Here is a 12805-nt window from a genome sequence, read left to right as displayed (position 1 = left end):
AATTGGGGCAGAAAAGTTTGTCCATACTGTTATAGTTGCTGACATCGAAGAGGATGTTATATTAGGAATGGACGTAATGAATATGCATGGATTCCAATTGGATTTTAAGAATAAGGTAATCAAAGTTGGCAACGAGGAGGTATTTCTCCATCCACATAATGACAACACTGTGCAAGCAGCCATTACAGAAGATACAGTCGTACCTGCGAGAAGCGAAACGATCATAGTAGCGCGACTACAGGGAATTGTAGACGAAGGGAGACCTGTTATGATGGAGCCTTGGAACCACGACGATGAGGTTGGCCGTGGAATCATAATTGGAAAGGAATTGGTGACTTCGGCTAAAGAAATTCCTGTGAGACTTATCAATGTCAACGACTACCCAGTGACCATAAAGAAAGAGACAAAAGTAGGAACTTGTGTACCTGTGACATCCATAATTCGTCAGGCGACAACATCTGATAATTCCAACGACAAATTCGACCAAATGGTTGCAGTTGCAGGACAGTCTCTAAATCAGATGGAGAAAAGGAAATTAAGGGAATTTCTTCGGCAGTATCGTGATATTTTCGTACCGAAAGGAGGAAAGACGGGAAGAACTACCGTTGTTAAGCATAAAATTGATACTGGTAATGCTAAGCCAATTCGTCAAACAGCTCGACGATTACCACAGGCGAAGAGAGAGGAAGCTGAAACGATTGTTCAGGAAATGAAGAAAGACGGGGTGATAGAACCTTCTACGAGTCCATGGGTCTCTCCGGTGGTCCTGGTTAAGAAGAAAGACGGAACGACGAGGTTCTGTGTGGATTACCGTTTGCTGAACAACGTTACCAAGAAAGATAGCTATCCTCTGCCTCGGATCGATGACACATTGGACACATTGGCTGGAAGTAAATTGTTTTCTACTTTAGATTTGAAGTCTGGATACTGGCAGGTAGAAATGGACCCAGTCGATAAAGAAAAGACAGCCTTCACCACAGGATCTGGATTGTGGCAATTCAACGTTATGCCATTTGGACTTTGTAATGCTCCTGCGACATTTGAGAGGCTTATGGAAAATGTGTTGAGAGGGTTATCTTGGAAAACATGCCTGGTTTATTTAGATGACATAATCGTCTTGGGGGAGACATTCGAAGATCACTTGAGGAATTTAGAAAACGTTTTTAATCGACTTAAAGCTGCCCAATTGATGCTAAACCCCAAAAAGTGCCAGCTATTTCAAGGTAAAGTCAATTATCTGGGTCATATAGTCAGTAAAGAAGGAGTGGCCGTGGATAAGGGAAAAATCGATTCCATTAAGGAATGGCCAAAACCAACTGACAAACATCAAGTGAGAAGTTTTCTTGGACTATGTACTTACTACCGGAGGTTTATTAAGAAGTTTGCAGATATCGCTAAGCCATTAACGCGACTTACAGAGGAAGCAAGAGAATACCGCTGGGATATAGACTGCCAAAATGCCTTTGAAACGTTGAAAAAGCATTTAATAACAGCACCAATTTTGGGGTATCCACTGCCAGAAGGAGAGTTCATCTTAGATACGGATGCAAGTAACGTGGGAATTGGAGGAGTGCTGTCTCAGATTCAAGGAGGACAGGAACGAGTCCTCGGATATTTTAGTAAAGTCCTTTCAAAACCTGAGCGGAATTATTGCGTCACGAGAAGAGAACTTCTGGCAGTAGTGAAATCAGTAGAGCACTTCTATCAATACCTCTATGGAAGGAAGTTTTTAATCCGAACCGACCATGCCGCCCTTAAGTGGTTGATGCAGTTTAAGAATCCAGAGGGTCAGATAGCCAGGTGGATCGAACGACTCCAAGAATACGATTTTAAGATTGAGCACCGAGCCGGAGTTAGCCACAGAAACGCTGATTCTCTTTCCAGAAGGCCATGCCCAGCAGAGTGTCCTCACTGCAACAAAACGGAATCCAAGGAAGCAGCAGTGCTAAGAACGACGATTGTCAACGACGACTGGACGCCTACTAAGATAAGGGAAGAACAAGAGAGAGATCCAGTTATACAGAAAATCCGAAAATGGAAAGAGGAAAACCGTCGACCACCTTGGCAGGAAATATCAAACCTATGCTCAGTAGTTAAGACGTATTGGGCCCAGTGGGACTCATTTATCATCGAAGATGGCTTGCTCAAACGAGTCCTGGAAAATGATGACGGTTCAGAGAAAAGAAGACAGTTGGTGATCCCAAAGAGCAGAATAGCCGAAGTACTTCGTCAGTTACACGACAGTCCATCGGGAGGGCATTTTGGTGTAAGGAAAACCCTTCAGCGAATTCGGGAACGGTTTTATTGGATGAACAGTTCCGACGACGTAAAAGACTGGTGTAAGAAATGTACTATTTGTGCTACGAGTAACGGGCCTCACCGGAAAAGGAGAGCTCCTATGAGACAATATAATGTTGGAAGCCCGTTTGAAAGAATAGCTTTGGACATTGCAGGGCCATTTCCAGAAAGTGAAAATGGGGGCAAGTACATGTTGGTAGTAATGGATTACTTCACTAAGTGGGTCGAGATTTATGCACTTCCAGACCAGAAGGCCGCCACCGTTGCAGATAAGTTGATCCAAGAATATATCAGCCGATTTGGAGTGCCTTTGGAGATCCATAGTGACCAAGGCAGGAACTTTGAAAGTGATCTATTCCAAGGAATATGTGATAGACTAGGCATGAAGAAAACAAGAACTACCGCGTATCATCCGCAATCGGATGGTATGGTAGAACGAATGAATAGGACAGTTGGCAAGTATTTGACAAAGATGGTGTCCGATCATCAGCGAGACTGGGACCAATATCTTCCGTTCTTCACAATGGCCTACAGATCTGCTGTTAACGAATCAACGGGCCAGACACCAGCCAGAGTCCTATTCGGACGCGAAATGCGACTACCTTGTGATCTAGAATTTGGGTGTCGACCTGGAGAAGATGTAGCAGGTGAAGATTATGTGATCGAATTACGAAGAAGAATGGACGATGTACATGAGTTGGTCCGTTCCCACCTTCAGATCGCTAGCGACCGAATGAAGAAACGGTACGATACACAAGCCGAAAAGGGTTGCTTTAAGAAGAACGACAAAGTATGGCTGTATAATCCCAAGAAGCGAAAAGGTTGTTCTCCCAAATTGCAGCAGTTTTGGGAAGGTCCATACCTCATCATGGAGAAGATCAACAATGTCATCTATCGAATAAGCAAGATTCCGAGGGGAAAGCCGATGATAGTACACCATAACCGGCTGGCGTCTTTCGAAGGTGACCACGACGTAGATGAAGAAGTGGAAGTAAACCAAGTCCAAGACGTGTCTGACCTCACGTTTGAGGAATTCATGGGTGCCTATGGAGGTACCGGTAAAGCAAGACATGGTGTTACCACTGAAGAAAAGCAAGATCTACTCGCGCTCCCCGATGACTACTCGCTGGCCCTTACCATCCCGGCCAGTATCAAAGACGCACCAGGGTTGGCATCCGTCTTTCGAAGGAAGTTTGGTCGAGTTGCAGAACTTCAATGCCAGGTGCCAGCTCCCGGTAAAACCTTGAAACTCCAAGATGCATCACGTTACCTTTTCTACCTGGTAACAAAAGACACTGCCCGTGACCAACCTACCTACCGAGATGTGTGGGAAGCCTTACTTCAATTGAGAGAGCACGTACTAGAGTCCGACGTGCAAAAGTTAGCCATGCCAAAGTTGGAGTGCCGCCAATTAGATTGGAGGGTTATCCGAAATATGGTGGAGGAGATCTTTAAAGACACCGAAGTCCAGGTGTTAGTCTGTTGCAATCCGCATAGTTACTGGTGCGGAGAGAAAACCGTCCCTTGTCATTTTTATACAACTGGAAGTTGTAAAAGAGGGTCCAGTTGCCGATACCAGCATACAGTTCCGGTTTCAGTCCCGACAAGGTTCCAGGAGGAACCATCTTTTAAGAGGGGGGCAATGTTACGATAATTATCCTGGCCTAAAATAACCGTAAATATTATGACTAATGTGTTCTGTTTTTAGATTTTACGAGAGTATTCTATTAGCCGGCAGAAATTTACCTGAATGGACCTTCCAGAAACGGTCGAGCCGATGTAAAAATACCCGTTTGCCTTACCGTTATAATTTCGTCGCTAATCGAGAAGGCTGTTCGATGATTCTAGCGTAAAGGCAATGGCATATATAAAGGACATTTTATTTGGAAGGAACAGTTAATTCTGAACCCGCGCTCGCGAATTTGTAACGTACGAATATATATAAATTTGTCAGATAAGTTAATATAAATAAAGAAATAAATTAAATCCGTAAGTGTTATAAATATTGAACCTTTTAATAAATTCACAACACTAGATTATAATACTCTTGCCAATTTGCATTTTTGATATTCTATTTTTCAACATTACAAGAGTATTGTATACTGTCAGGATTTGTTATTACAATCGGAAAGTGGTCACTATCATTTAAATTAGAAAGTACATCACAAGATAAGGTAACTGATAATGCTGGATCACATATTGAAAGGTCTATGGCAGATGATTTACTAGTAGAAATGTCAAAATAAGTATTTCTTTCATCGTTTAGTAGGTTTAACTGAAAATTGTTTAACATTATTTCGATTCTACGAACTATTGGAGTAATTATTTTTGATCCCCATATCATTAAATGTGCATTAAAATCTCCAACTATTAGACAAGGTAAAGGTATTTGTTTAATCAAGTCTGAGATTTCATTATTGCTTGGGTTTTGTGTAGGTGGAATGTATATATTATATATGTTCATTTTTAAAGGCCCTTTAAGTATAGTATTAAGTAGTAATTGCGTCCGCTTTAAGTTGTGTATTGATTTGAAGAATGTCTACATCGATGGATGAATGAGTGTAAATTGCTACGCCACCACAAGCATGGTCTACATTTTCTTAATTTTTATATGTGCATGTGTAGTGTTTTAAATTATGAACTTTAGTATTTTTAAAATGAGTTTCCTGTAAACAAAGTATGGATGGAGTAATTTTTTAATCATTTGTTGTAATATCTCAAGGCGAGTGTAATACCGTCGTAGGTTCCACTGGATAATTGAGAAAGCCATTAGAATACATCTTTTACAATTTCGTTATCGGATTCGGTGTTAGTTACTGATTGTATGGATTTTAGTATTTTGTTTCGAAGTCTAGTGCATCTATTTTTTGATTTCCCATTTGATAAATTTTTGTGTAGTTGATTTAAAAGTTTCAATAGGTTTTATAGATTATTTGTATAAGTTTTTATTAAGCTTACTGGGTCAGGGGTACCATGAGCATTTTCCAGTATATCTACTAATGTTTCATAATATATTGAATGATTTACTGAAGTATCTTCATATATTCGTCTAGCTGATTTTTTTATATCGTTAGTTACTTTAATGGTTCCTATGTCTGTGATTGAAGACTTTGGCTTTTTTGATTTAGGGTCTGGAAAGGGGTTATTTACTGGAGTACCATTTGGTGGAGGGGTTATAATTTCAGAGCGATTTCGTTTCTTTGGGGGAGGATCGTGGGACATTTGTTGAAAATAAGTGTTTTTTGTAACATGAGTAACTGGTAAAATATGGATATACGGTTTAGTGGTTAGTGTAGAAGCCGAGGAAGATATGTTTTGCGTTAGGGGAATGTATTCATTGTCTATTGGATCAGTTGAAGTAGTTCGAGCAGCATTTTGTGTTTGAGATGTTTGAGTTTCCTTAGTAGTTAGGCAATTTTCAGCCGAATGTCCCGCTTGCCTGCAATTAGTACATAGATCCTTCTCCATTACAAGAAATATACGATATTATGTCATTTCGTAATTCACAATTATTAAGTCGGGTATTGATGAGACTGGGGGAGAAATAAAAGTATGCCTTCTGAAACTAAAAATGTGTTTGTAATTAGGATTTGATGTACCAATTTTTAAAAAAGTTATTGAAGTTACCAAAGTTAATCCCAAATTAGAAAGTGCATTTTCAATAATTGAATGTGGTATTGAAGGACAAACATTTGATATCAATAATCTTTCATTTGGTGACATTAATTTACCAGTCTGAATTTTTTGGTGGTTTACAGTTATTATCATTTTGTTAATTTGTAGAAAATTGTTAACTAAAGTTTCGCTTGTTAAATAAATGCAAATTCGACCATTTGACATTCTAGAGGAGAAGAGAATATTTTTTGGGTGCATTAAATCACCAACTGCAAATAGATAGTCTTCCAACTTTGTATTTTCCAGCGCAGGAAAAACTATTGCTTGTGTTTTGGATAGAAAATTAGGTACATTTTGATTTGTAACAGTTGCAAAAGATTGCTTCATATTTGTATTTAATGAACTTTGCTCCAGTTCTTGTTCAGGGGCCCCAAGAGGCGGAAAATTATCCATTTTTAATTATTATCATCGATAATTCTCAAAAACCTAGTCCGGTCCTGTCCCCTCGATATCAGAACTGATAAACGGTAGCAGTAAAAAGTTGTTGCTTTATAACCAAAATTGATTCTTGTTTACGTGGATTTAACTTAAATGTTAATAATTATTTAGATTAAATAAATATTTGTACTCACAGATTTTATACTTGTGGTGAGAAAAATCACTTAGATTCCCTTTTTAAGTAAAACTGTAATTAGTTTGATGCTTTTTAACACCTAAAAACTGGATTTATGTGGAGCTTGTTTCGAACCTTGTTCGACTTCAGAGGTCGATATCAGAATCGAAATTATTTTAAAATGAGGTGTCATAAAAATTTTAACATATTATTTAATATTTTTATTAATTGGATGACATTTTTATGACTTTTACATTTTGACCGTTCAATAATCGTTACGAATCGAATTCTAGTATCGATCTTTTAGTTTTCTGTTTACATCTTTTATTGATAGATATTTTTTCAATTTTTTACTTTCTCGTTATAGACGTTATTTTAATAAAGACCGTTATTTCGTGACGCTACTATTGAAGCCAGTATTGAAGCTTTGTTTCAAAATTCCTAATTTTTTTTCTATAAAAATTTTGATTGATGATTTTAGTGATTTTCAAAATTTGTTAAATACAATATAGAATTTATTAAAGCGTAGCTTCAATATTGACGTTTTATTTACATTTCTTTATAGTAAAATGCTTAGGTGAGCGTCACGGAAGAGGCGCGATGAGACGGCGTCTCATCGAAGATAGTGGTCACGTCATGAAATAGTAAAAATAGTGATTCACTACTCTCCACCAATTCCTTTCTAGTCATCCTATATTTATTTTAAGCAGGTTTAAAATAAAAACTGCTTGAAAAGTATTTAACAAAATACAGACATTAAATGAAAAGTAAAAAATTAAAAGGACCTATGTCAATAAAGTAATACTAGAAGTCGACTAGAATTGGACTCATAACGATTCTCGAACGCTATAAATTTAAGTCATCATAAATGTTATCTAATTATTAGCAATACTAAATCATCTGTTAAAATTTTCATTCTAAACTTTATTCATTTTAAAAAAATTCATTATTTACGTTGGAAGAGCCCATTTACGCCACGAGGAGAGGATGTATAATGTGTGTACATGTGAGTTTGATCAATGTTAGTAAAATGTATAAAATTAATTAATAAATAACAAAATTACTTTATTAAATTTTAAAATATTATTTAAATTTTAAAAATACAGAAAACAGTCTGAAACTTCGCGCTAGTCTACAGCCTACTGTACCACATTTTTTCATCACTTACATTTTGATGATTATCTTGTATTTATGTTTAATTACAATATTGTGATTATCGTTCTATTCTAAAAATAATAAACGATTATTATTTATTATATTTATGCCAGTCACATGTTATGTTTGTAAATTGTAATAAATTTAACTTTTAACAATATCAAGTATAATTAAAATTTACTAATCTTGTTCACTGACATCTATATTTGGCAAATACTTTAAAAATAGAGGTATATTGTCATATAAACACAGAGCACTTTCTAGTAAGCTATAAGTTAATGCCATGCCGGCTACAAGAGTCTCGTGGCGGTTGAGATTAATTCGGGCCCATGAAAAAATATACAGGCATACCGAGCAATAATAAGTAGTCACTTTAAAAATAAAAAATTAAAATCAGAATAAAAATTACTAACCAAATCTTTTCATCTTTGTGGACAAAAATCCAGACACCGCTAATTTTAAATAACAGCTGCTTACAACGATTATTCCAAAAAGTTGAATTAACACTGAGAAAACAAATATTTTATACGTTGTGTGTAGTAACTGCCTTGATTTAAGTTCTATGGTGCATATGACTATTCCCAGAAATAAAAAGGAGTAAGCTACAGTAAACGCCATTATCACAGGCAGTATATCTGCAAAATTAAAAAAATTAAATTAACACAAAATTAAAATTTAATGTACTATATTCCCCGATTCTTTCAATGATCGATTCTTTCAATGTAGTTCAATGTTGTAGCATGTGTAAATTCCCTATAACCATCGAAGATTCAATGAATAAAATGTATTTGGTACGCCCCTGGGCTATATATAAAATTCCGTGAGTCTTTCAATGATCGATTCTTTCAATGTAGATCAATGTTGTAGCATGTATAAATTCCCTATAACCATCGAATATTCAATGTATAAAATGTATTTGGTACGCTTCTGGGCTATGTATAAAATTCCGTGAGTCTTTGTTTATATTCGATCATCGAAGAAAGAATTCAACTGCGTAGTAAAAATATGGTCATAATTTACGTTTTAGTTCTGCAATTTTTAAAGTTAACCAATGATCAAGGTAAAATTCCTCTGAAAAGCGTCGTTAAAGAAATTCTGATTGGCCAAGAATTGGCCCTGAGGAAAGCCAAGAGCTGGGTACGACAGAGCGTCAGGTCAAGGTCAATTTAGGTGGGATTAAGATTTTAAAGAGAGAAGCCGTGGCGTGGGTAGCCTGGAGGAACCGACAAATTTTGTTTGTGGAATTGTGAATTCACTCAAATGTAATTTGTCAGCTTTTGTCTCAGTAATCACTGTTTTGTTTTGTGCTGTGTCTCATCTAAGGGATTTGTTAGACGGCGTTCCAAACAATTTTATAGATATCCACATGGTTGCAAGCAGGAGCTTGAGTAATTTAAAAACCAAGCTTTGAAGATTTCATATTCGAGTGGCCAGCTTCCATCCTCATTTTGTTGTCCCTGGTCATTCCAGCCCATTTTGCAGCTTGTGAGACGCATTTGCGTTATTTTGCAGTGTTTAGGAAACCAGTTCCAGCACCAAAACTTTTAAAGGACAATATAATGTTCAGTGAAATCAGGTACTCTTTTTGTTAAATTTTTTTAAAGTAAAAATAGACATTTTTTATCAACAATTATTGGTTTCATGACAAGTTAACAAAAAAAAAGGTTTTAATAAGTAAAATTATGAATATTAGGGTATGGCTAACTGTCATATTAATTATTCTTATAAAGTTTTAATATTTAAAATTGGCATATGACAGTTAGCATTATTTTCTCGACATTTGGTTCATGCCTAACCATAAATTTTGAACTAGTTTTGTTTTGTTTTAAAAAAAGGTTAACCTTAATGTAAACTGCATTGAAAGATCCAGCTGATTTCAATTTATTAATAATTTAAGTTTTTATAGTGTCTCCAATGTCTAGAGTTGTAAACGGATAGCAACATTGTAAGTTGTTTTTGTTATTTTGTTATTAATATTTATACTTGTAACTGTTTATGGTGAGATAATGATAAATATGTAATGTTTCTCCCTAAACCAAGAGTATTATTTCCTTTAAAAAGATTCTAACTCATTTGATGTATTTTTTAGGAAAGAAAAGCCTATCTTTTCATCCAGCAGGAAGATTCTTGAAAGCGGCATCTTGTAAGTGCGTGCGAGCGTGAATGCGTACGTGCGTACGAGCGTGCGTGCGTGAGTACGTGCGTGCGAGCGGACGAGCGTGTGTGCGTGCGTTCGTGCGTCCGTGAGTGCCTGCGTGTGTGCATGCATGCGTGCGTGCGTACGAGCATGTGTATGTGTTTGTGTTTGTTTGTTGATTTTCATTCAACAAATCTACGTATTTAGTTGTTTAACACCTATGCCATGTTCTTGTTGATTGTCTATATTGTAACGTGAGAGTCTATTTGGCGTACCTAATTCATGTCTCTGCTTTGTAGGCCTATGAGCTACTGAGACGTTAAATATCAAGATGGAGAATGTTTCATCACCGTTTAGACTTAGTTGGATTTCTTAGAATTAAAAAAATCTCTTTGAAATTTTTATTTCTCATTTTATCTTTTCACTCCTTTTTGTGTTCTCTTTTACACAAAATTTTTGTGTTCTCTTTGTCTTTACCTCAGTATTTATACCTTATCACAAAACTTTTTACCAGACATATTTATATATTTATAGATTTGTTTTTACTTTTTAAGAATATTTATTGTAAGTAGGTATATAAGTTAATTTAAAAATATTGTTACGATAAATATGACTCATATTTAACCTGTACACATTCTATTATTCTAACAAGTATTTTCTGGTAGGTTCTCTATCCGCTAAAAAACCGGCCTGGCGTTCCATCCTATTCGAGAGGGGTCAACACAGGTCGCCGTTCGAATTCGAGGGAACTCCAGAATAACGGCTATTTTATATATATAGAGAACATTTTTATTTGAAAACAAGTTAGTCTGAATAGTAGTATCGAGTTCGAATTGTAACGCGCAAATATAGTATATAAATTAGAATCGTGTAAATAGTGTAAATAAATTATTGTAAGACTTTATATAAATTAAATAAAGACTTTAATAAACTATGTGTCAGAACAATTTTATAATAAATAAAGTTATTAAATTAGACTTATAATAGTTCAATATATTTTGAAAAATGCAGCCAGATGTAGTGAATATTCAGTTTAAGTATTCTAAACTAAATCAAAAAATATTTTTATGGCAAAATGAACCTAGTCAAAAACAAAATACCTTTTCAAGATTTCAAGTCTAGATTTTACTATTTTTGTTTTCCCGCAGAAGCGTCAGTAATATCAAATAGTAATTCTAAGTATTGATCTACTCTTATTCTTATATATATTTATGGTCCAGGATATTCGTTTTACCTCAATTCGATGATCCTAATAGATTTATGTCACCAACTGCGTTTGCACCAAATATTTATGAGAGTAGACAAAAAAATTGGTCTTCGGCTTAAAATAGAGAGTTTTTAAAGGTCACATACATACGAATAATATTCATTGCTTACTGTAGTAAGAATGGTGAACTTTTGAATCCCCTAATTGTTAATTTATGATGGTTTGCCAATTTTCACAATTATAGTTGATATCCCTTTTTTCAAATTTTATTGCGCAACTCTGGTTTTACGTTTTGAATAAAAGTTTTACACTGGCACTACTTATAAGATTTTCTTAGTAGCTATAATATCATAATAACACTTTATCAACAAAATCAGTCTAAGCTAACTATACTTCATCTAATTTACTTACCGTTGCACGTCATCCGCGTCATAGCCCGTAAGGTCACATGATACCAACACGAAATATTTAGGCGGTAGGTGTGTTCTTTTATAGAATCACTTTGCCGAGTACACTGGCACTACAGCCACTAGATATATTTTATTATATACACGTTGAAATAATATTTAAAGATTTCTATTAATGTTAACTTAAAGAAATACACAATAATATGTTTCATTTAATTTGTATAAATGCATTATAAAGCTGCAGGCTGCTACCGTTCTGACGAGACCTAAGGAGGTCGAAATAAGTATCAGCGGTTGTCGCTGCACTGTATCAAAACAAAAATCTAATACCGTCATTCTGTTTTGTTATTTACTTTGTTTGAAGTACCAGAAACTGAATTCACTACGAATTTTGACCAGGATGAACGCCTTGTGGAATGCAATTTTAGATTCCCTTGCCGAGTAATTTATTCAGCTGTTTGTTTCGCAAATTTTAGGAAACACAGTGGTTAAGATTTGAATTCGGTTTCGCTAAGTAGAAATCGTTTGATTTCTCTTTTTGCATTATAAAGCGTTTTTATGAAGAATATTTGTTCGGAACACACTGTAACTGTAATCGAACAAAGGTGATATTTTAGCATAAATTGGTAACACTTATTTGACAGTTGCGGTGTTGACACTTTTTATTTTACATTTTATCTTCTCTTCTTCACGTGCCATCTCCGCGACGGAGGTTGGCAATCATCATGGCTATTCTGATCTTAGATGCTGCTGCTCTGAATAGTTCAATTGATGTGCATCCGTACCATTCCCTCAAGTTACGCAACCATGAGATTCTTCTTCTTCCTACACTTCTCTTGCCCTGGATTTTCCCTTGTATAATCAATTGAAGTAGGTTGTATCTCTCATTACGCATAACATGCCCCAGGTATTGCAGCTTTCGTGTCTTGATGGTTTCCAATACTTCCATTCTTTTGTTGATTCTCCTCATGACTTCGTTGTTTGTTACATGCTCGGTCCATGATATCTTCAGGATTCTTCTATACACCCACATTTCAAATGCTTCCAACTTTTTAGCAGTCGACGCGTTAAGTGTCCATGATTCTATCCCATAAAGCAGAGTCGAGAAAATATAGCACCTTGCCAGCCTAACTCTCAAGTCCAATTTTAGTTCTCTTGCACAAAGTACCTTTCTCATTTTATTGAAGTTTGTACGTGCTTTCGTACATTTTACATAAAATAAAATGAATATCGATGTATTCCATTTTACATCTTTATACGACGGATACAAGCGGCTCAAATTGTTTTTAACAAGATTATTTTTTAACTGTTGTTTTGTTTCTATTTATTTACATTAAATATTAATTTGTTTTGTTGTATTATCCACTTGCAAT

At 35.6% G+C, this 12805-nt stretch overlaps 1 protein-coding gene across 2 annotated transcripts in view; it reads right to left on the bottom strand.

Moving 5' to 3' along the window:
* The window catches only part of LOC140431258 (transmembrane protein 145-like), a 188813-nt gene that overhangs the window by 108675 nt on the left and 67333 nt on the right, over positions 1-12805 (bottom strand). For both annotated transcript variants that reach the window (XM_072519198.1, XM_072519197.1), the window contains exon 7: positions 8095-8316. In XM_072519198.1, coding sequence (XP_072375299.1) covers positions 8095-8316 — 222 coding nt within the window. The remainder of the gene's footprint in view (positions 1-8094; positions 8317-12805) is intronic.

This window comes from Diabrotica undecimpunctata, unplaced genomic scaffold (assembly GCF_040954645.1).
Source record: "Diabrotica undecimpunctata isolate CICGRU unplaced genomic scaffold, icDiaUnde3 ctg00000258.1, whole genome shotgun sequence".
Lineage (NCBI taxonomy): Eukaryota > Metazoa > Arthropoda > Insecta > Coleoptera > Chrysomelidae > Diabrotica > Diabrotica undecimpunctata.
Note: the sequence above shows the minus strand (reverse complement) of the source record. Positions and strands in the feature narration are given on the sequence as shown.